The sequence below is a fragment of the Stegostoma tigrinum genome, chromosome X (genome assembly GCF_030684315.1).
Source record: "Stegostoma tigrinum isolate sSteTig4 chromosome X, sSteTig4.hap1, whole genome shotgun sequence".
In the NCBI taxonomy this organism is placed as follows: Eukaryota; Metazoa; Chordata; class Chondrichthyes; order Orectolobiformes; family Stegostomatidae; genus Stegostoma; species Stegostoma tigrinum.
The window spans coordinates 11836409-11861261 of NC_081404.1; the positions used below are offsets into that span (position 1 = coordinate 11836409).

General features: G+C 42.2%; 1 protein-coding gene across 5 annotated transcripts in view; it reads left to right on the forward strand.

Moving 5' to 3' along the window:
- Positions 1–19182, forward strand: part of LOC125448205 (tensin-2-like) — a 265005-nt gene extending 245823 nt beyond the window's left edge. For 4 of the 5 annotated variants that reach the window (XM_059643467.1, XM_059643468.1, XM_059643471.1 and 1 more), the window contains exons 22-29: positions 3820–3951; positions 4949–5041; positions 5813–5890; positions 8285–8362; positions 9366–9534; positions 10804–10872; positions 11835–11864; positions 12562–19182. In XM_059643467.1, coding sequence (XP_059499450.1) covers positions 3820–3951; positions 4949–5041; positions 5813–5890; positions 8285–8362; positions 9366–9534; positions 10804–10872; positions 11835–11864; positions 12562–12703 — 791 coding nt within the window. In that variant the 3' untranslated portion in view covers positions 12704–19182. The remainder of the gene's footprint in view (positions 1–3819; positions 3952–4948; positions 5042–5812; positions 5891–8284; positions 8363–9365; positions 9535–10803; positions 10873–11834; positions 11865–12561) is intronic. The other variant, XM_059643469.1, reaches the window with a different exon arrangement.
- Positions 19183–24853: the final 5671 nt, after the last annotated feature.

Consider the following 24853-nt stretch of genomic DNA (forward strand, 5'->3'; position numbering starts at 1 on the left):
CCCTCGTCACCCCACCTCGACCTGTATTTCCCTGTGCGCTTTAAGATTACCAATATGTCCAATTTCCCTGATTGCTATTTACTCATAATTACTCTTGAGTGTTAGGCTGGAAGCTTTTCTTTCATCCTGTCTCCTGTTCAGAAGTGACCGTGCAGCTGAGGTAAAAATGTGTGCATTCTAGGGCCATAAAGCAAGCACAGTAAGGGCCCATTTCACTGCCCTCAAAAGATGCCTGAAAGATGTCAAAACTTCTGTTGGGTGGTGATAATGGGAACTGCAGATGCTGGAGAATCCAAGATAATAAAATGTGAGGCTGGATGAACACAGCAGGCCCAGCAGCATCTCAGGAGCACAAAAGCTGACGTTTCGGGCCTAGACCCTTCATCAGAGAGGGGGATGGGGGGAGGGAACTGGATTAAATAGGGAGAGAGGGGGAGGTGAACCGAAGATGGAGAGAAAAGAAGATAGTTGGAGAGGAGAGTATAGGTGGGGAGGTAGGGAGGACCCAGTTTTCAGATGCCCTGGCGACAAATTGAAACAGTTGTTAGGCCCCTTAAATTAGTAAATGAGGCATCCAGCAGCACAATTTTTTCAAAAGAAAAATCGTCAAAAACATCAAAAATTGTTCAGCCACAAAGCTGGGGTTCTTATTTCTGGGGCCATTGTCAGTCTCCTTCATGTCATCCCCTCCCCTTTGCTTATCTCAGGATCACACGAAGTGAGGCAAGCAGCCAAACATTCCCCTCAAACTGGGGAGGGTTGCTTATACTGGAAAAAAACGGCCAAATAATGTAAATAAAGGCCACTCCCGGGTCTCTTAATTCAGCCTCCTTCTTCATGGAGAGCATTTTGAGTTTTTCATTTAACTGAGCTTGCAAGCAGCCGCTTAATCACCAGAGCAGCTTCGTATAGTCTCTTCGATCATCAGGCAGCTCTAAACATAACTTCAGCCATAACTTCCTGTTGTTGTGACACTGGGGTCCTGGTTTCAAAAATAGCCTGGTGGGAACAGACCATTTAATGTGTCCCCCTGCATGAGAAGGGAACAAGGCATTCTGGTCACAGGGCCATAGACAACAACACGATTAGGTCATGTTGTTCCTTAACTCATTAACCAGATCGGAAATAGGGTGGTTGCCAGGGGCGGGGCCATGATCTGTAGCAAGCTCCCCGATTGTTAATATGCCTCTGAACTGTACCACAGCTTTCCTTACCCCTCTGTGTTTCCTCATTGCATTTATTTAACCAGTTAGTGTTCCTTAAAAATTATTTTCCTTTGGTTGCATCATGCCAAAACACCTTCAGTAATGATACTGGTACTCATTGGTTAAATTAATGAGGAGCAATTACACATTTTAGAGTGAATTCTCTGAAAATTCAAAGATCAAGAGATAATTTGATCCAAATACACAGGACGCTAAGGGGAACAGGTTGGATAGAGAAAAAGGTTCTCTTGTCTTTTTTTCATAACTATTTTCAAAATAAAATCTTGTGTCACATGTGCAATAAAAGAATTTGACATATCGATATGCACGTTGTCAAAGGTACAAAGTGGATTTTGTATGAAATATTCCATGAGTCCTGCTGAAGCTCCATTGAAGTAAATTGCAATTACAAATTTTTCAGAACAATGCAATATTCCTTTTAAAGTAACTTCTATCTTGTAGGTTTATTTGCCTGTGTTTTTAACCATGAGCACCGAAGAAGTCATACCAGACTTGAAACTGTGTTTCTCCACAGATGCTGCAGACCTGCTGAGTTTCTCCGGCATTATTGAATCCCTAGAGTGTGGAAGTAGGCCATTTAGCCCATTGAGTACACATAGACTCTCTGAAGAGCATCCTACCCAGACACACCCTATCCTTGGGATCCAGCATTTCCCATGGCTAATTCACCTAGTTTGTACATCCTTGAACACTATGGGCAATTTAAGATGACCAATCCACCTAGCCTGCATATCTTTGGTCTGTGGGAAGAAACTGGAGCACCTGGAGGAAACCCACACAGATACGGGGAAAACGTGCAAACTCCACACACAGTTGCCCAAGGCTGGGATTGATCCCAGGTCCCTAGTGCTGTGAGGCAGCAGTGCTAGCCACTGTGCCACCTGAACATTGAATTAACCAGAATTCTGGATTCCTAGACCAATGTTGTTACCACCACACCACATCTCCCCTGTCACATTCTTAGTGGACCAAGTGAGAAGTCACACAACACCAGGTTATAGGCCAACGGGTTATTTGAAATCACAAGCCTTCGGAGCACTGCTCCTTTGTCAGGTGAAGTCTGACCTGGTGACGTGTGACTTCTGACTTTGTCCACCCCAGTCCAACACCGACCTCTCCACATTCTATGTGTTTGTTTCAGATATCCAGCATCCACAGTATTTTGTTTTCATTTAAGATTTCAGAGATTTTGTGCATTGTTTATTTACAATAATTACAATGTTCTTCACATATGGATTTTGATCCTTGCATGGGGAATGTAACATATTTTTGATGTGTAGGCCGTTAAGTATCTTTAGGCTATAAATTACACTTGGTGATGCTCGTAAACACATTCTTAGCCTGTTAATTTTACATTCCTATAGGTGCGATTTTCTGACTATATTAACGTGATTTAAAATAACTTAACTATTTTCTAAATGGGAAAGTCTTTGGAAATCTGAAGGACAAAGGGACTTAGGAGTCTTCGTTCAGGATTCTCTTAAAGCTAACATGCAGATTCATTCGACAGTTAGGAAGGCAAATGCAATGTTCGCATTCATTTCAAGAGGGCTAGAATACAAGAGCCAGGATGTACTGCTGAAGCTGGAAAAGCATGTAGTTAGACCTCATTTGGAATCTTGCAGGCAGTTTTGGGCCCCATACCTAAGGGAGGATATGCAGGTGTTGCAGGGGGTCCAGAGGAAGTTTAGAAGAATGATCCTGGGGATAAAGGGCTCATCAGATGAGGAACGTTCGAGGACTCTGGTTCTGTACTCGATGGAGTTTGGAAGGACGAGGGAGGGATCTCATTGAAACTTTAAGAATATTGAGAGGCTTGGATAGAGTGGATATGAAGAAGTTGTTTCCACTTGTGAGAGGCACAGCCTCAGAGTGAAGGGATGACCCTTTAGAACTGAGATGAGAAGGAATTTCTTCAGCCAGAGAGTGGTTAATCATGCGATAGGGTTAGGAATTCATTACTGCAGAGGGCTGTGGAGGCCAAGTCATTGAGTGCATTGAAGACAGATAGGTAGGTTTTTGATTAATAAGGGGATCAAAGGTTACAGGGAGAAGGCAGGAGAATGGGGTTGAGAAATATATCAGCTATAATTGAATGGTGGAGCAGATTTGATGGGCTGAACAGCCTATTTCTGCTCCTATATATTATGGTCTTACACTCAGTAAAGGACCATGTTTTCAAACATTGGAGCCAAATCTTTAAGGAGTGAAATTAGGAGACATGTCTGTGCACAGAGGGTAATAAAAATTTGAAACTTTATTTCACAAATGGTAATTGATGCTCAGTAAATGGTAAATGCTATATCTGAGATTAGTACATTCTGTTACCCGAGGTACAAAAGGATATGAGGAAAAGGTGAGTTCATGGAATTAGGCCACAGACCTTCCAGAATGGCAGAACAGGCTAAAGGGGCTGGCTGGCCTCCTCATGTTCTTTTGTTTTGGATAGTCTGGAAAGAGTGGATTGGAGTTGCGGGGGAGCAAGCTTTGTGACTGCCTGTTTTTCTGATCCGAGTAAATCACTCCATGTAGGCCAACTGCGGCAGTGATTCAGAATTGTAAAATCCTGTTATCTAATCTCTTTCACTCACAGCAATTGCCCTCCTGAAAGATTGTGAGCCAGGCTCCTTTCTCATTCGTGACAGCAATTCTTTCCAGGGAGCTTATGGCCTTGCCCTCAAAGTAGTGACACCTCCAGCTAACCTCAGCTCACACAGCACTAAAGGTATGTTTCAGATATCCGGCTCTGTGTTTGATGGTGAATGTTTGCCTGCAGTTCAGTCCTAGTGTGCAGTGGGTAGTTGCAGTATTGATCCCAGTATGTGGCTCCATATTGATGTTAACAGAAGCCCCACCCACAACTGCCCTTGCACACCCCCCCACTTCTCTCCCATGCCTCTCCCCCCTCTCCCATCGCTTCCTCAGCAAAGTTGTGGACAGTTCTGCAAAATCTATTCCCTGCTCCATTGTTTTAAAGAAGAATGTGCCAGCAACCAAATGTACAAGGGTGCTGGAAGTGGAGATGATGAATAATTTCCAAAAGAGGGACAGACGGGTTTGCAGGACAGAGAACCAGGATGGTGTCACTGGGCTGTTGACCTCCCTCTGTCCAGTCTTGCCCCTCTCGCTCTAACTGCAGGCACCTTCACCCACCAACCTGCAGGTGAGGCCAATAGAATTGAGGTGGCTTCAGGATGTGGGGGAGGGGGCGGGTCGGGTGAGATGAGACTTCATTTATCAGGTGGGGAAGTAAATGGGGAAAATTCAACCTGACTCCTGGGTCACAGATCAATGCAAAGAAGGAGATGCGTCACTTTGCTGGTCTGAGGCTGTTCACTTGCAGTTGGAATTACAATCTTGTCACCGGGCAGACTCGAGAGATTCTGAACAGTCATACTGGAGTCAGAACATTCACTCTGTTTGTCTCGAAGCTACCAGACTTGTTGAGCCTCTCCAGCATTCTCGAGGTTTATTTCAGATTTCCAGCATCTGCTGGATTTTGCTTTTAGTCAAGGGGTTGTTGTTCTGGCCAGTCTTGCTGTGACCCACTGCCCGCTCTGGTTACAAAGGAACAAAGCAGCTCATTTTGGGTGTCTAGAGCCTCACAAATTGGGGAATATTGGGATCTAGAGAAGGCTGGGCTTGGATGGACTCAGATGGGCATCATGCAGATCTTTTTTCTGGCACAGTGGTGTGCTAACATCTGCAAATTGTCCTTGCAGGTGATCCCAATGAGCTGCTGGTCAGGCATTTCCTCATTGAGACAGGCCCGAAAGGAGTGAAGATCAAGGGTTGCCAGAATGAGCCTCACTTTGGTAGGTTTTCTCCCTTTAAGATGTTATATGCTGTCAGAGAGAGCAACTTTGAAAGGCTCATTGTGCTGGATCTATTCACTGTCCACAGATTCAATACTAGGAGCAATGAATAGGAGCCACACCATGTCATGGAAAGAATTCATGCATTATGTTTTCAAAAAACAAACAACCACTCACTCACTAAAACACCACATGGTAAAACAAAGTCAGACTACTCAGAAATATCTCCCATTTCAGCAGCCTCAGATTGGTGTGCTCCTTCACTTCCGACCTCTTCAGCATTGCTGACTTCAGTCACTGCACCATTGGTGGTCATGCTTTCAGTTGCTGACATAACCAAATGGTTTATTACAGATCACAGAAAAGCATAGAATAAGACTTTTCAGCCCGTCACTTTTGTGCCAGTGTTTCTGCTCCACACGTCTCCTCCCATCTATTCTCCATCTCACCCTATCTTTCTAATCCTTCCTCCACGGTGTTTTATCACCATTCTCCCTTAAAGGCATCTATATTACTTGTCTCAACCACTTCCTGTGGTCACAACTTCAGCACTCTGGGTAAAAATGTCTCTCCTGAATTTTCAACTGGAGTGATCTGTGACTTTCTGATATTTACAACCCCCAGTGCAGGTCTTTGGAATGTTTTGATGGTATAGTAAGTTGCTATATAAATGCAAGGGTTTTTTGTTAGAAAAGTGGGCCTTCGGATACTTTTGCAGAGTGATTCTTGGAGTTGAAAACTAACTGGCTTTTGTGTTTGTGTTGGATGCAGGTAGCCTATCGGCCCTGGTTTATCAGCACTCCATCACGCCTATCTCCCTGCCCTACAAGCTGAAGATTCCAAACAAAGGTAACATGCCTCCTGAACCAAAAAGACAGTAGTCTTCCAGTAAAGTATTGGAAATGGGAGGAGGGCGGGGGGGGGTCACGGCAAGGTAAAATTAAATGCTTACAGAGTACTTGGGGAGAATCAGCCATGAGTATTTTCGAGTCACAGGTTAAAGCGCTCAGTGGTTGGCACTGCAGCCTCACAGCACCAGGGATCCGGGTTCAATCCCAGCCTTGGGCAACTGTCTGTGTGGAGTTTGCACATTCTCCCTGTGTCTGCGTAGGTTTCCTCCCACAGTCCAAAGACGTGCAAGTTAAGTGGATTGGCCATGCTAAATTGCCCGTAGTGTTCAGGGGTGTGTGGGTTATAGGGGGAGGGGTCTGGGTGGGATGCTTCAAGGGGCAGTGTGGACTTGTTGGGCCGAAGGGCCTGTTTCCACACTGTAGGGAATCTAATCTAATCTAATCTAATCTAAAGTTCACACGTACCATCGTGACCTTTTGTGAGGAAGGGATGAAGCAGTAGCTTCACGGAGCAGGGCGGAGTTTTCCATCTGAATCCAGAAAGTCTGGTGCAGCGTCAGAATGCGTGAAGTGGGAAGAATTGCTCTCTTGGGTTGTGAGAGAATTCCCAACGAGGAAAGAATTGGCCTGTATTCTCTGGAGTTTAGAAAATGAGAGATAATTTCATAGCAAGGTATGGATTCAAATGGGAACAATTTCTTAAGTCAGAGTCATGTGGAATCCACAGACGTTTAGACACTGCGGGAACCAAGGGATTGGTTGGGTGGTTGCTGGGTTTAGTGGGGACAGATGGGAGATTTGAGGTCAAGGATCAACCATGATCTTAGTGAATGGTTGGGCAGGCTCGAGGGGCTGAATAGCCTACTCCTGCCTTTTATTTCCTGGCCTGGATGAGCAGTGGAGCAAAGGAAATTTGAGATGGGTTTTCCATGTCACAGAATTCAGTCCCTTTCCAATAGAATGATTGACTGGGAATGGTATATTGGAATATTTAATGCTTGTGGTTAGAATTGTGGTTTGCTTTCTAATATGTTTATCTAACCTCAGTCTGTGAACTCCTCTAATGTTTTTTATTTTTAATGAAGTAATTGTGGTACAAATTGTTACTATCAGAACCAAATTATAAATAATGTGATAATTTTTTAAAACATTTGTCGTACAAACGTTTCATATGTTTAATCTTAAATTCTGGGGATTTTTCAAGTTTGCATGTTGATTCATGGTGCAGTTGCTCCCCCTGCTGGATAGCACTTGTCATGATTTCTGACCTGGGTTTACTTTCAACTTTTCTTCTGTCCTGAAGACACTTAACTGTTATTAGGCACTGTTCCAGGACCATCTGGGGGCACCACCTTAAACTGGAGCAAAGCACATATTTTAGCAGTATAATTGTTAAATCCCCTTGCACAAATACCTCATCCTTGGCAATAAACAGAATATCTACACAATAGCTCATGATCTAACCTTCAGCTCTGTTCTTCTTGGCCCTTCCTAACTAAGGACGCTGATACTGATAAATCAAGAAAACCAGCTCTCCATCCTTTATCATTTCAAGTTCACTTTGTTTGCTGTAAAAGCTGCCGAGGCCTCAGTGCTGCCCTCCTGTGTTCATGGCTACTTGACATGTCATTTTTGTCATTCTCCGTTCTTCAGCTGTCAAGCTAAACATAACTAGTCATCCAACTAAGGAGGCATCACATTGGATCTTGCTGCCTTTGCGCCTTCCTGTTATTGGGACCAGTAGTTAGTCCTGCAGAGCAGACCGTCCAGGTCTGAATGGTGTAGGTCATCTCTGGTTACTGGAACAGTAGCACAGTAATAACATGACGAGCTCAGTGATCCAGAGGCCTGGTTCAGAGACACAATTTCAATTCCCACTGTGGCAGCTGAGCAGACTTTAAATCTGGAATGATTAAAGATGGTGCAAATACTCAATTGTTATAAAATTCCATCTGGCTCACTAATATCCTTCAGGGAAGGAAAACTGCCATCCTTACCTGGTCTGGCCTACATGTGACTCCAGACCCACAGCTATGTGGTTGATTCTTAACTGCCCTCTGAAATGGCCTAGCAAGCCACTCAAGTTGTACCAAACTGCAAAAGAAGAAAGCACTATGTGTGTCTACACCATACAGACTTGCGGTGGTTCATGTAAGCAGCTCACTGTTACCCCCTCAAGGGTAATTAGGGATGGGCAATAAATGTTGGCTCACATCTCAAGAATATGTATTTTAAAAAATCTGAGTGAGTAATAGCCATGAAAACTCGAGACTAATTCAATAAAAACATTGCTATGTGCCTGCCATTTTTTAGTGAGTTGACTTTTACAAGCTGTTGGGGTTGCTGATGGAGGATTTAACTGACAATAATTTGGTGTGCCTTTCCCTTCCAGATCCCATGGATGAAACCCAGGATAATGTTGTTCCTGGCAACACCAGTACTGCTGCAGAGTTGCTTAAACAAGGAGCAGGTGAGGATTCCAGCTTCAGTGGCACTGCATGTTAGTACCTGCTCAATGGTGTGCTGCTGTTTATTAAAAGCTGTCCCTTACTCAAAATTTCTAAAAGTGTCATACTGACCTATGAAATTTGACATGACATAAAGTGCACGATAGTTCAGTTTCCTTCAAGACATTGTGTAATACTCTAAAGTACTTAACTACATTTACAGTTAGAAGTTATATTTATACTATATATTTCATGCCAAATGTGCCCTGCTGCTTATAGCTCAGGGGCTGTTACATGGGATCCTAACCCCCAGTGGGCAATTGGAGGAGGGCCTTAGACAGTGGCCTTGCCTCTCTGAAGCTTTGTGGTAGCTGCCTCATGTTTTAGTGTATCCCTCAGCATGTAGTCCTGAACCTTGAAATGTGTCAGTCTGCAGTACCTCGTCCTCAACAACTGGAGGACCAGCAAGTTTCTGGCAGACAAAAACATGCCTGTATTTCTGTTTGGCTGAATGAAGAATGGGAACAATGGACCTAGTTTGATCTCACTCAAAGCTATTTACTTAGGCCGAGTTAAAATTGGGCCCAATTTTGCACTGGCCCTAATAATGGTCTGCATTGGATTTCCTTCAAAATATTCATACAATACGACGAGGAGATAAAGAAAGTTCTGTTTTGCGAACAAAACTGGATTTCTAGAGCAGAGTAACGTGAGAGACTGTGGGGTAAGAGCAGGGGACTCAGGACAAGTTGGAGTTCTTCCAAAGAGCCAGCACAGACACAATGGGCTGATTGGACTTTTTCTGATCTATATAATTTTATATTGGTGCATAAGGATTCTCTTAGATTTGTTCAATAGAACTACTGAGCTATCATAAATAGATTACTTAATTAAAATAGTTGCATTAATACCTAGTAAAAGCATTATTACACGATGCTGGTCTACATTGAATAGTTTGTTTTAATCTGGATTTGAGCTGGGCTGGTGCACTGTGCTGTCTGATCCAATATTTCTTCTGGCTTTCAGCTTGCAATGTGCTGTATATCAATTCGGTGGAGACAGAATCCTTGACTGGGCCACAAGCAGTTGCCAAAGCAACCATGCAGACTTTTGCCATGAAGCCTCGGCCTACTGCTACCGTGGTACACTTCAAAGTTTCAGTCCAGGGCATCACCTTAACAGACAGCCAACGAAAGTAAGCCCACATTAATGTTATTCAAATTATAACAACTTTTTTAATATAGCATCTTTAGTATAATAAAACATCCCCAAAGTGCTTTGTAGGAGCATTATGCGATTTTGAGCCGCATGAGGAGATATCAGGAGAAGTGGAGAAGTCAGCTTTAAGGACCGTCTTAAAGGAGGTAAATGAAAGTTAGAGAAGCAGGGAGGGAATACCAGACCTTGAGATTTTAGCTTCTGAAAACCAGAGGTAGAGCAGTTAAAATTGGGGCTGTTCAAGAAGCCAAAATTAAAGGAGCTCAGATATCTTGGGGGCTTGAGGAGGGGCTAAATGCCTCCTCTTGTTCTTACATTGCTAACATCAGACACTGCATGGGACATCCTGCCCTTGAGAGCTGCTAGCATACAGTTGGTTCTGATATAATGCATTTCTTCAAACACAAATTGGTTTAAACATGATTGAAGAATTTAGACCTCTATTTGTAGAACACGAGCTTTCTCTTCCTGTATTGGCTATAACGCAATTCTGGCCCCATTCGTTTAAACGGTGTGGCTATTGCGCGATTTCCCTACATCGCAAGATCGCACAAGAATGGAACTATTGCGTTATATCAGAACCAACTGCATCTGATTGGCAATTTCTTCAGGCAATGCCTGAGCTCAGGAGCTTCCCAAATAGATGGTTAAAATCCACCTGCGCATTCCTGTCCAAATGTCTGCATCACCTATTTTTGGTGTGGGATTGGAACAAGCTCAATTAACCCTTAATTATTTATTTACCTGTGGCAGATGGGCTGTTGATTTGGTCACCTGCCTGCCCTCCATTTTATGGAGTGGAATGAAGGGTCAATGGAGGTAAGGTGGTGACTGGGCACCTGCCTTATTTTACTTTCCTTCCCACCGAAAGCATACCCAGCCGGGGACATGTAATATTCAGCCCATTATCTCCCTCCAGAAGTCATCTAATGGAGCTACTTGACCGACTCTTCTGTGATTCACAAAACAAGTGAGATTTTGGACATGGTTGCTGAGTTGACAAAAATCTGTCACTCTCCAAGGTGAAATAGCTTTAAAAATTGATCAGGAGTACAAGTTACTCGAGACAGAGAATGTGAAACTTAAACACAGGCCATTGCTGCAGTTGTCGGGCCAGTTTTGTGGACCCTATCCACTTGTTCTCTTTGTCGAGAAAACTGAACTTCAAAAAATAGTTTTAAAAGAAATTCCACTATCATAAAATTCTTTCCATTTCTCAACATATTTGTTTCTTTGTGCTGAACAGGATTTTTTTCAGACGCCACTATCCAGTCAACACAGTTACGTTCTGTAATCTAGATCCACATGATCGAAGGTATGTTGACCCTAGTTAGGGCAATGTGAATTGCTATCATACTGATCCGGGTATTATTGCCTTAGAGACTATGTGTGGCTGAATTTTGCAGGGTTTGTTCTCTGATGTTGGTGTATTATTATCAATCATCCATTCCTTTTCAACTTTGTGCTCATAGGGTGAGGAGTATTAGGACTGGAGAACGATATCCGTTGTTCCATCCAGCATTCCCAGCTGGTCATCTATAACCCAATGAAATGCAAAGGAAAAGTCTCCATGCTCGACCTCAGAAAACTTGCAACATCATGACATTTCCAACTACTTCCTACACCAGACCTCCTTTAGCTTCTCTGAGCGTGAATGCCAATTTGTGCCAAATTAGGAGCAGCTTTTTGCTGTAGGCCCTATATTCAAAGGGAGTGCCCAACATAGACTCATATTGGCATGTGCGAGTTTGCAATACTCGATCATCAACAGCTGTTTGGACAGAAAGATAAGCTTCAGACAGACCAAAGAGGGGAGTTTGTTTCTGTATAGCTTCCTGGTAACAGCCTGTAGAGCACAGAGTGCTGTGACATGGAGCTGCTTGAGAGAAAACTCAACGAAAAGCACTGCATAAGGATTAATCTGATGGAAAATTTAGGGACGAACACAATATTGTTCCACTGCAGCCTCTATCATCAGTTAAACATTAACCCCCTCTATATTAACAGTTTGACATCTGTGTAGGGGATTGTAGCATCAGAATTATGTATTTGATGCCGAATTTAACCGTAGAATACAAAGATGTTATACTGCTAGACATTGGACTTTTTAAATACCTGGTGCTATAATATTAAAACAATTTACGCAGTAGTGCTCACAATCTCTTTTTGTGAAATTAAAATTAGAAAATGTTCCCCATCTCTAACCTAAATCCTTCAGTGCTGTAGCTGCCTTTGTTCTCGTTCACACCCTACCACATTGCGTCTCTTCTTTTCCAGGTGGACCAACGCAGATGGTACAACATCAAAGTAAGTGATTCGGAAAGTACACAGGAGAGCTCAGAGACTGGGTCCATGTGTTCAGCACTGGGAGGAAGGAAAATATAATGCAGAAACTGACTAAATTCCCATGGCAACACAGCTGAGGGCCAATTACCCGAAGCCATTTCCCTGCATTACCAAAAACCAGTTTTGAAGCATCAGTATGGGAAGTCCCTGTACTGATGCTCAGCTGAAATCTGTTCAAACCGTGTAAACTGCAAAATTATTTTTGATGCTAACAATTTTCACAAAGCTGTCTTGTGTTACCGTACAAGCTAAAGTCTCATCAGTGTTGTGCCCTCAATGTCTTCTGTAAGATGAGATTTCCAGCCCTGAACTTTTATGCAGGAATAGATGGTGAAACATATCCCTTCTCATCAGTTAAAAAAGAACTTTAAGAAATGTTGGATTGGATTTTCAAAGGGTTGGATGCACATGGCATCAGAAAATCGGCACATGCACATTGTCTCAGGATCCCAGTGCTGCTGAGACAGTTGTAAATTTTGAAAGGGCTTGTAGAGGGAAGGAACAGGAAATCTGCTTGCTGCCAATTAATGACTACTTAAACTCCTGAAGGAGTTTCTTAAGGAATGTTTCTGGAATGGAAATCTTTCTCATCCATCCTGACATCCAAACTGGCCATGGTTTCTAGCCCTTCTCTCGATTTCTTTTCTCTCTCTTCCAGAATGTTTGGCTTTGTGGCAAAGAAGCAGGGCAGCACATCAGATAATGTCTGCCATCTTTTTGCTGAGCTCGACCCAGAACAGCCTGCATCAGCCATTGTGAATTTCATCACCAAAGTCATGCTGGGACCCCAGAAGAGATGAAGCCTTGATTCAAAGAGGAGTCAAGAAAGTCAAGAGAACGAACTGGTAAAGGAAGATGGATGGCTACTTCTGTCTCATCACTGTGATCAGAAATAAAAGAAATGAACTTCCTTTAAATCAAAACATTTTTAAAAGCACAAAAGAAAATATCTTTCTCTGTTTCAGTTCAGCCAGACCTTGCAATAGCATCTATCTAAATATTCCAATGACAGGAGATTCCATTAATATCAGTTGAGAGTTGATTGCTCTCAGGTCAGGAAAGGACAGCTGTAAGAAGGGCTTGACTTCATTTGCAATCTTGTTTTCCCTCAGAAAACATCAAGCCTTTGGGAATAATGACAAATCATCACAAGGTATGTTGCCTGCTTTGAATGGCGGTAATGCTATGGTTTGATGGGGATTTTTTAAAGTCCTTGTTATAGTGCAGAAGCTTGGTCACTGACTGATGCAGCCTCTGAACATTATAAAGTGTGAGAAATGGAGATAGGAGCTGACAGTGAGAAAGCGTATTCTCAGGCAATTAAAGGATAGTGGGTGACTCTCGTTTGGCATCAATAGATTCAGGTTTGTAAAATCAAGAGTACAATATTATAGATACAGCAGACCCAAAAAGATACTAAATCTTGCCCCAGCAGATCATTGGTATTGTTCTCCAAGTGTACGTTAACAGGCTCCCAGTTTACAACATAAAGAGTCCTTTCAGTGAGATATCATTATCAGCCCCACACTGGTCTAACAGTGAGATCACTCAAGGAAAGGTGCCAGGAAGACAGAGTGAAACTGATGATAATTCAGTGCAACATACCTGATGTAACAGTCAAATATAACACATATGGCATTCCTTAGTGAGAACCATAGGACAGGCCAACTCCTAAAATTCATTTAATTGAATTAGTCCAACACTGTAACACTTCAGTCGGGTCAAAGCTAATTCCTGGACGTTTTTCTTAACAAATGCATTGATACAGATTTCTGCAAACTAAAGGGTGCACTTAACCAGCAGGGCTCATTGAGTCTGTGGGATACTAAACTCAAGATGGACCCAGATGAGGCCTGTGTGCTGAGTTCACCTGAGGGATTAGGTGAGGAGGGCAGCAGATAAAGCTGACTGGTGTGTGAACATTTGCTGGAATACACCCATAACAAATGGACACTTAGACAGGTAAGATATAGCACCTCCCCAGTGTGGAACATTATTTCAGTGTAAAGTCACTACCAGACAGCAGGCAAGACAGCAAATCAGAACGGGAAATAGCAGCATAGGAAACAATCAAATATTTCTCCTCCATATATCTTTGCACCATAATGCAACATGTAATGGCAGAAAACAGAAAGCAAATGGCATTTTTACACAGAAGTTAATTAGGCCTACCTCTGAATTGACTGTATTTTGCCAACACTGATTACAATGGACCGAATTGTCTCATTTGGTGCTGTATCATATGGGATTTACTGTCCCGAGAATTGAAAGTAAGAAAATTGGCCAACAGGGGCGGCACGGTGGCTCAGTGGTTAGCACTGCAGCCTCACAGCACCAGGGGCCTGAGTTCGATTCCAGCCTCGGGCAACTGTCTGTGTGGAGTTTGCACATTCTCCCTGTGTCTGCGTGGGTTTCCTCCGGGTGCTCCGGTTTCCTCCCACAGTCCAAAGATGTGCAGGTTCGGTGGATCAGCCATGCTAAATTGCCCATAGTGTTCAAGGGTGTGTGGGTTATAGGGGAATGGGTCTGGGTGGGATGCTTCAAGGGGCAGTGTGGCCTTGTTGGGCTGAAGGGCCTGTTTCCACACTGTAGGGAATCTAATCTAATCTAATCTTGATTTGCTTTGTGAGAATAGCTGGTGTTCTGGGCTATTGGAAGTCTATAACTGGATTTGACATTGTTTGTGTCCAGTTGCCTTCAATAGGACAGTAGTCTTGGCAAACATAATGGAGTTGCCAGAGATAGCAAGAACTACAGTCTGAGATGACACAGTGTGGAGCTGGAGGAGCACAACAGCCAGGCAGCATCAGAGGAACAGGAAAGTTGACGTTTCGGGTCAGGGCCCTTCTTCAGCAGTAACCAGCACCTTATCTATAGGAATTAATGTTTTCAAATTGGTTTTCAGGGTCCTTCCTGAAATCTAGACACTTAAACTCAGCTCACCAAAGCAAATATCCATGTAATTCAGGCTTGTAACTGGACGTGTTATCATGCTTTCCAACTTAATCTTAGCGCAAGGGTGGCATTCTCATTTCTGAATGCAACCTCTTTTGCAACTGTAGATGCACTTATCTCTTAATACTTATTCACTGGCTTGTTCTAGACTAACCAAATTTGCTGATGTTCTGATGCCAACCCAAACCTTTAAGAGTCTGAAGAAGCGAAGTTGCCTGTCCCCTGTAGCGTGTTTTCATTTTCAGAAGATTTGCCAGATGTAAGACAGTTGGTTATTCAGGGGTTTCGATTAGTTCCCCACAGCAAAACATTACAATCCAACTCCTTGCTCCTGTTCTGCTCCCTCGTCCAGTTCCCCACTAAAGAGGAGATGCTAGTTTGGCTCCTTGATATGCCCAGCAGCTGAGCAATCTTCTGCATGTTTTTCAAAAACATAATTATCACCAGCAAGTGTTTTTTTATTTTCATAACAACAAGTTAAAGACTTTTGGACAATAAGCAAAGTTATTTCTTTGCCATACATGTCCCAATTCAGATAAAGTATATTGACTGGAACTGTAGCTGTTTCTATCTTCACAGATGTTTCCTGACCACTGCAGATTTTCTGTATTTTCTTTATTTATATAGTCAAAATTATTCCCTTTATCAGGTCACGCTAGTCACATTCTGAATTCTTGAGCACCGTACAAATTAATCACACTTAGAACCTTAAATATGCAAAGATTGAAACAAAATATTTGAGTGATCCATTCACTGACTGTATTTTAGGGCCCTGCCCATCCTGTGTTGATCTAAATGATGCCTGAAAATTCTGTCTCAAGTATTTTTGCACTGAAGTCCCGTGACAGCATTCCCAAGTCTGGGGTCTATTATATCCTATATTCCTTGAGAAGTATATCCCTGTGCACTGTGGCTTCAATGGATGGCGTTTTGTTGAAATCATGTATTTCGCTTTTTTTTTCGTTGTTTCATCTGCCATCTGGATGGTTAGCTTATTTTGATGTCCCATGGTGAACCAGTGTGACACATCAGCAGACTAACAGTCAATGAAATGTTGGCATGTGTTGCATGCTTACAACTGTGACCATTGCTGCAAGTTGTCTACCAACTTCCCATATCCCATATCAAATAATTAACCTAGACTCTCCAGGTAGTGGCTAGTTTTATGCTACGGGGCCATACCCCACTAAGTGTTGCATTCAGGGGGCTGGTAGCATAGTAGTAATGCCATTGGACCAGTAAGCCAGAGGTCTGACCTAATGCTTTGCAAACAAAAGTTCTATTTCCTGCCAGAGCAGCTCAGGACCATTTAATTTCAATACATTCATAAAAATGAAATCTGTAATAAAATGCAAGTCATTCATAATAATCACAAAACTAGCAGATTGGTGTGAACATCTAATTGACTCACTAATATCATTCAGGAAAGGAAATCTGCCATCCTTACCCAGTCTGGCCATTATGTGAGTCCAGACCTACAGTGATGAGGTTGACTGGAGTCAAGCAAACCATGCAGTTCAAGGGCAATTGGGTATGGTCAATACAGCAGCATCTGTATCCCAAGAGGAGAGACAGAGAGAAAAACATTGTCCAGCCCTAACTGATTTCATATTGATTCTATTTAGCCAGTTCAATGGGCCTACCACTTACTCTCTTATCATTGGATCTTGGAACTATGAGGATGTTAGAAAGTGAGGAGATGGGACCTGATCTTTTCTCATGCAGAAGTTCCTATGTGCCACCCAGTTCTCCTCCTCAGAGCCAAGTAAATGAATCTGGAGGGGGTATGAATTAGCCTTAGTGAATAAGATTGCAGTGAATAATTTGGACCAATTGAGATATCCTGTAAAAATGCTTTGAGTGCTCAGTTGCCTTTACAATGGTCATGTGAAGTGTTGTAAGGTTGTAGCATTGAACAGCACTCAAAGCTCTCAGTTAGTGGTCAGTATATAATATATTGTATGAGTATGTGTGTCATATATGTATATGAATTTGGTGGCAAAATGAAATATTATGAAATCTCAAAGTGGAGTTATACTGCCTGACAGATAGTGAGTTAGTGGGATAGTTGTTGCTGTGCATACTTTATTAATTCTGTAAATTTATTTGGACGTATAGTCAGATGTCATTTGCAAACACGGTAGTTTTGAAGTTTTATATCTGTGAATGACATTTCTATTGGGGTTGCTGTGAGGAATCTGAATTCACGTTCTGTTGTGTCGTGAAGTCATGGGCAAGACACGGGCTTCTCAGCAACATGAAGCAGACAACCTTTGACATTGAGTTATGTCAGATTAATCAGATTATACGGTAAAATATTTTTAAAGTGTATTTCACAAGGGGGCGTGGGGAAGGGAGAAGAGCAAGGGACTGATCAGAGGTGTAACTTAGCTGAAATCAATGTAGTGATATAGAAACTGCAGTGACCTTTGACTCTCGGCCTTTGACTCAGTCATCAGTAAATCACTCTCCCAGCCATATTGCCCAAAGTAGTCATAGTTGTGACCGAGAACAAGATATTTAAACTAACGCGTTTCAGTTCCATCTCAAGTTAAAAGAGATCAGGAGCATTTGGTTCAGTAAAGAAAACTTTAATACTTTTGTCTATATCTGACCAAGAACATAATCAGTGAAATCTCTATTGCAATGATAAAGTCAGTCCCATAATTTCAATGTGTCTCTGCTAAATGGGTTGTAATCTTTATGTCTAATAATATATTCAAACTCCCAGAAGATTCAACATACAGGTCTTTATCTAAGGTTATCAGTAGACATGGCGCTTTTCATAGTTTTGCCTGGAGGGAGGAGGATAGGCTGAATAGAATCGTTGTTGATGAAGTAAACACAAAGAACTGCAGCTGCTGGGAACCTGAAACAAAAACAGAGAATGCTGCAGAAATTAGCTGATGGAGAGAAAAAAGGAGTTAACATTCGAGTCCAGTGACCCAGAGGGGTGAATTAGGGAATATGATTTATAATGTACCCAAGGTGAAGCAAACAAAACAACTCGGGCAGGGGGGAGAAGCAACAGTCTGGTTGGAGTGAGGAAGGGACAGACACTCAGTGGGTGCAAGATTACTGAAAGAGTGGCTCGTTGGAGCCTTCACTGGTTAAGGCTTCACTATGTCACTGAAGTTGGAATGTCCTCATTGTACCTCTCTAACATATCGATTGTATATATCTAGGGAGAGACGCAAGTTGGTAGGGAGGGAGCTTCTGGTAGAATGCTTGGCATGAGAAAGAAAGTTCAGCACTCTGAATTGATGGTATGCAGACAATTTGATTTCAAAGACAGGCAGAAGAAACTGGCGCATGGCGACTGGGATTCTAGAGTTGCTTTGTCAATCGCTGCCAAGGTTCCTGTCTCTTCTGGACAATTGTCCAGGGCTCTGAGAAAAAAAAACAGCAATTCTCCCAAAGAGCAGCCAGTGCTTTCCAAGCTGCGTGACTGCCCCTGTGTTGTGTTAGGGGAGCCGTGTCTAAATCTCAGAGGCTGATCAACACATTGGACAAGGTAGCCAAAAAAGTATAGATTTAAACAGCTTTATGTATATTACATATTTTAATCAAAGTCTATAGTTTTATTTGTATAGCTCAGACATTTATTTTACCTGATAATGGAGAATTTATGGGAAAAGCTTTAGTCAAGAACGTATAATATATTATACTTATGCTGTTATTTACTTTTGTATTTTAGTGTTTTATCAATCCAATGCCAAGCTAAAGAAAGCTTTGTGTATTCTTTTGTGTGTATACCATGTGTTTGTATCTTGTCTCCAAGTATACTACGTCTCTAAAGAAATGAAAAATCACATCTTGTTTTTGCTGTTTGAATTGGACTCTAAGGGGGCCTTGTTCACAAGCCCTGAAGCTGGTTGTGGAATGGTCAGGTTGGGTCGAGCCACACACAGCCCAGGATTTTAATTTTCCACCCTATGCTCAGGGAATTCAGTCCGGGCAGACACCATAGGCCCCAGCACCCCTCAGCCGATCAGTTTACCAACTGATACCTGTCAATGTTGCCATGAGAAATGGTGGTTGGGTCATGGGGCCGTTGTAGTTTGATACTGAAGTGACCGTTTATTCCCAAGTTTTTACCTCTCTATCCCCTAAAGTGACAGCATCATGTTTAAAAGTGTGTGATTGAATTCTTAAGAGAAGATTTCTGCTTTGTAGTATCAGTGGTGATAAAACTGTCACAGTAGTACATCCTGCTGGAAGATGTGTGACACTGTTGGAATTTGTTCTAAACATTTCCCGTGCCAATTCAGAGTTTATAATAATCTTGTGCTGCAATGTGTAACAGAATTTAATTTGTTAATAAAACAGCAGTTGCTAGAAATTATTTCTAAAGGTGCTCATTTGCTTTAAATTAAACAGTTTTTTGACACAAGACTCTACTGAGCCACACAGACAAGGAAGTCTTTTCTGACAACAACTTGTTTTAGAACGCCTTAACTGCTACCGAAACATCCACAGGTTTTTCACAGGACCATTATGAAAGAATGGAGGAAATATTGCTGGATGTTATAAAGGGAAATGATGTAGTGCAGACAGGGAAAATGAGGCAGGAGGAACAGCTGGGCAATGGCGGTCACAATGTAATAAGATTCCATTGGGAGATAGACAGTACATAGATTGGAGCAAAGCCACATTAAGGGAATGGGAATGGAGCTCAAGGAAGATCAAATGGAGAAACATATCGACAGGCAAAAAGATAGCACAATAGGGGAGAATATTGAAAGGAAAAATTGAGGAAGGATAGGAGAAATATATTCCACTAAAAAATTTAAAACGAACTGGACAATTTTGAGATACGATGGATAATTAATGAGGATAAAACTGAATCTAACAATAAAGGATTCCTGCAAAGTATATAAACAGTAAAGCAGAGGGTCACAAGAAGAGATTTAACTTGTAAATTAATGGATACTAGGAAAGTCTTATGGGGGAAAATTACATCATCAAACAGAAAAAATTAGTAGTCTACCGGCAGATAAATACAAATGGAGTTAAGACAAGATGAGGTTACAAAAGGACAAGTAAAATAAACGAGAGACTGTAAAGAGCTGGAATAATGAACAAAATGCTGGAAATGCTCAGCAGATCAGGCAGCCTCTGTGGAAAGAGAAAGTGTTATCATTTCAGGTTTGATGATGGAGCTGCTGAAAAATCATTGACCTGAAATGTTATCTGTTTTCCTTTCTCCACAGAGGGTGCCCAACCTGCTGAAGATTTCCACCATTTAGCTCTCATTTTTGGCACTTGCACTTCTTTGCTTTACAATTGGGATAATGTACAAATCTTGTGCTTCTTTTCACTGAAAAGATTGTCAAAGGGGAACTGGTAACAGGACAAAAGGTCAAGATGGTTATTGCAAAGGTTTAGGTGGAAGGAATGGAGGTTTTGGACAAACTCCAGTTAACCTCATAAAAGAGAAAACCCACATCCAGGTGGATTATGGTAATAAAGTGTGAAGCTGGATGAACACAACAGGCCAAGCAGCATCTCAGGAGCACATTATGCCTGAGTATTCAAAGCAGCCACTGTGGAAACATCTTTGCTCCTTCCAGCTCCACACTCGGCTAAGTATGATTGTTTAAACCTACCTATCCAGTGGAGACCACCAGTAGTTCCTATAAAGACATGACTTGGTAAGGGGCACCTCAAACAGGCTTCAGGCCTTCTATTTGCTTTTACAAAGTATCTAAAGCTATTTGAAACCTCGGGTTTTAATACTGAAATGAAGATATTTTAGTGTGGTAGGGCATTTCCACTGCAGAACACATCTGGTTTATGCCTGAAGAGTGAGTCCACTATCAACTAAATTCTAAACCAGTGCAGATTCTTGAAATTTCTGAGCATAAGTTGTAGTATGACGCTGCCAAACTGATACTGGTTTTTAGTTTATACTCCCCACTTGCCTGGATGGGTGCAGCTCCAACAACGCTCAAGAAACTTGACATCATCCAGGACAAAGCAACCGCTAGACTGGAATCACATTCACAAGCATCTATGCCCTCCCACTGGCGCTCGGTAGCAGCAGTGTAGTATCTACAAAATACACTGCAGAAATTCACCAAAGATCTTTAGACAGCACCTTCCAAACCAAAGTCCACTTGCATCTAGAAGGACAAGGGTATCAGAAACATGGGAACACCACCACCTGCAAGTTCCCCTCCAAGCCACTCAACATCCTGACTTGAAAATATATTGCTATTGCTTCAGTGTCGTTGGGTCAAAATCCTGGAATTCCCTCCCTAAGGGCACTGTATGTCAACGCACGGTACATAGACAGCAGCAGTTCTGGAAGGCAGCTTGCCACCTCCTTCTCAAGGGCAACTAGGGACGAACAAAAAATGCTGGCCAGCCAGCGATGCCCACAGCCTACGAGTGATCTTTTTTTAAAAATTGCATTACTGTGGTTCTGGAGTCACATAATCGGCTAGGACAGTTAAGGACAGCAGATTTCCTTACTTAAAGGAACCAGATAGGTTTTTACAACAATTGACAAGGTTCACTATTTGACCAGTTTTTTAAAAATTCAAATTTTACCATCAGCCATGATGGGATTCAATCCCATGTCCCCAGAACATTAACCTGGGATTCTGGATTACTAGTCCAATGCCAATGCCAGAACATTTCTGTAACGTAAACCACCAGCATCCATGGAATTGCACCCCAGCAAAATTCAACTCCTTCCAGATAGGAAGAGAGAAAATAACCCCAACATGTGCATGTCCACCTCAATTTACAACTACTTGTTAGAATTAGAATTAAGTTTTATTGTCACATGTACTCGAGTACAAAAGTACAGGAATACAGTGAAAAGTGTATATTGTCACCACACATGGTGCCATCCTGGGTATGAAGTACCCATTTACAAATCTTAGGTACAAAAATAGAGAAATAAAGAAAAAAAAAGCCAGAAGTTTTACATTACAGTTCTTCATGATATAAATTAGGAAAATAAGGAAATAAAAGTTAAACGATAAACATTACAGCCCTTCTATAGCCTGCAGTCACTCCATGCTGGGAGCTTTCCACACGTGGTCTCCCCGTGCTGGGCCAACCCCAACTGGTCTTGCAAGCTGCTGAGCGCAATCTTTGACAGGCCCCAGTCTGCCAACCGCTGGTCACCCTGCTCCAGGGTCCAATCTCTGAACGAGGAGTTTGCATGGCACCATTCAACACATTTTGCTGTGAAAGGTTGCTCGTTATAAACTACATCCAACAGTTTATGGCAACAGAATAAGTCAAAAGCTTCTCTGACTTCAGTGGTGGGTGAAATCAAGTGGCTTGTCTGAGGAACCTGATGATTTCCCACTTGTTAAACAATAAATGTTTTGCCAGAAATGCTCACATCCCAGAAAATTCTGTGAGTTGCAGCAAAATTATGTTTTAAAATATTTTTGCCCAATGATGCTCAATCAGAATGTCAAATAACCAGTTTCTAAGGTGTGCCCTGAATGAGAGATATTTTAAGCTGGCTTTAACATCCCTCAAAATTTACACCCTCTTATTTCCCTGCAGCACGTTGACAACCTAACCGTGATATATCACTGCAGTATGTGTGAGTCACCTGACTGAATCGAGAGACCTGTGTGTCCTGTCAAATATTTATTATGATACACTTGGTCTTTGTAACCTCAAAACTGGAGTACTCTGTTGTGGGTAAATTACCACAAGTTACCTTTAATTCAGCTACTTATTAAGAAATCTCACAATAAGGTACTGAAACAATTATTGAAACATCACTGCATGTAGCAACCAAAATAAGACCCCTCAATAAGCAAGTTAAGCCTCACAACCCAACTTGGCTATTACCCAAATGATGGTGGAACTTGGCCACAATCGTACCAACAGTGGTCTGTCTCTGGAAGTCTCCAGGGTTTGATCCTTATCCGGAGTTCTGCCAAAAGAGAATTCTGGTGTTCTGTTCTTATACAGATTTTCATCCTTCAGGTCTATGAGGTGATATATTGACAATTTCTTAAAAGTCCTTTCATCCAAAATATTGATTCTCCTCCTGAGGTCCTTGAGACTGCAGCTTGCCTTCTTATCAGAAGTAGCTTCTTTCTTCCTTGTTACATTTGGCGTTAACTGTCTGTTCAAAGACACAGCTTTCCTGTGATTAACTCCGTAAATTCTTCTACAGGCCAGTTCTTGTCATTTGCAGCAACAAAGCATCCAGTTTATCAAACAGGCATCAAAGCAGTTTTATTTATGTAATTGCAACTCCTTTCCAAGACATAGCTAATTGCTTTCCATGTCTATGTAACAAGTTGCCTTTGTTCCTTAACAGCTTATTGCTGACAGAGTTATTGCTACTGCTTTCCGTGTGTAACAGTTTATCTTTTGTTGATTCATTCAATCCATGAGCAGTTATTAAAGTTTTGAAGTCTATTATATCACAACCCTAATGCTCCTGTCCTCCACCCTGCATAGACCTGAGCACTTCCAAAATTCTACTATCATGTGTCCTAACTCTCACCTAGTCCCACTCCCCAGTCATCCCTGTGCTCACTAACCCGCAGTAAATTTGGCAACTCTTAAATTTTACAATTCCCAACTTTGGTTTCAAACCCGCCATGTCTTTGTTCCCTCCCTATCTCTAGTAATCTCCTCCAAACCCCCAAAACTCTGTGATCTCTGTGCTCCTCTAAATCTGACCTCTTACTCCTAGCCAATTTAATTTTTTTAATTGTTCCACCATTGGTGGCTTCGCCTTCAGCTGCCTGGGCCCTAAACTCTCCTCCTTAATGAGGCTCCTTAAAATCTCTGACTTAATATCTGCTGGTGGCTTGGTGTCGAAATTTGTTTTCTAACATTCCTACAAAGTGCCTCCAGATGTTTTGTGATGTTAAAAGTGTTTCGTAAGTACAAGTTGCTGTAGGAAAGATTTTAAAGTTGTGCACAAGATGTTTTAAGATGATCATAAAGGTGCACTCTCGTAAATGCTGTTAATTTGAGCACTGTCATGCTGTGAAATCAGCTGAGCATGGGACAGAAATCGTTACAGTTCTGTGATTGTGCGAGGCAGCCAGATGCTGCTGATCTCCTTATTATCCACATCAGACTAATTGAAAGATTGCCATAAATGGCAAGAGAAATGTGGCCAGTATCCATTAACCACTCACGTTTTACAGAATGGGACTGACAGAAGTCAGCTGAAGGACGTGATAACAAACAACCGAAACCTGCTTCTGAATAGAACACATTCCTTCAAGCACTTCCCAGAGAAACTGTAGCAATATGAGCAGCCCTTTTTGGCTAAAATGCCTGTACAGACATTAGATATTCTTCAGCAGCTATCTAGTCAAATGACATTGTTCTGATGGAATCACAGACAGTATACATAACACACACCTCCCTGCCTGTTCTCCTGTACGGAACAAACACCTCTCTCCCCGTTCTCTATGACTCTATGTAACATTCCTGCTTATGTCACGTTACAACTGTACAAGATATTGATAAGGCAAGTTTGGAGTGCTGCTCACAATTCTGATCATCCTGCTGTAGGAAGGATGTTATTAAACTGGAAAAGGGTGCAAAAAAGATTCACGAGGATGTTGCCAGGGTTGGAGAGTTTGCGCTACAGGGAGAGGCTGAATAGACTGGGGCTATTTTCTTGGAGTGTCGGAGGCTGACGGATGACCTTATAGAGGTTTATAAAACCATGAGGGGCATGAAGAGGGGGAATAGCCAAGGTCTTTTCCCCAGGGTGGGGGAGTCCAAAGCTAAAGGGCCGAGGTTTAAGGGGAGAGGGGAAAGATTTAAACTAGTCCCACTCTTGTGTCCTTTCCCCTTGGTTCCGCAATGTATTTTCTCCAGATAATAACTAAACTCCCTCTCAGTTGCCTGGATTGAAGTTGCCACCATTACCCACTCGGGCAGTGCACTCCAGGTCCCAACCACTAGCCATCTGAGATTTTAACTGAACAGAAACACCCATTGTGTCCCTGCTTGTTATCAAGCATCATTCCAATCTCATC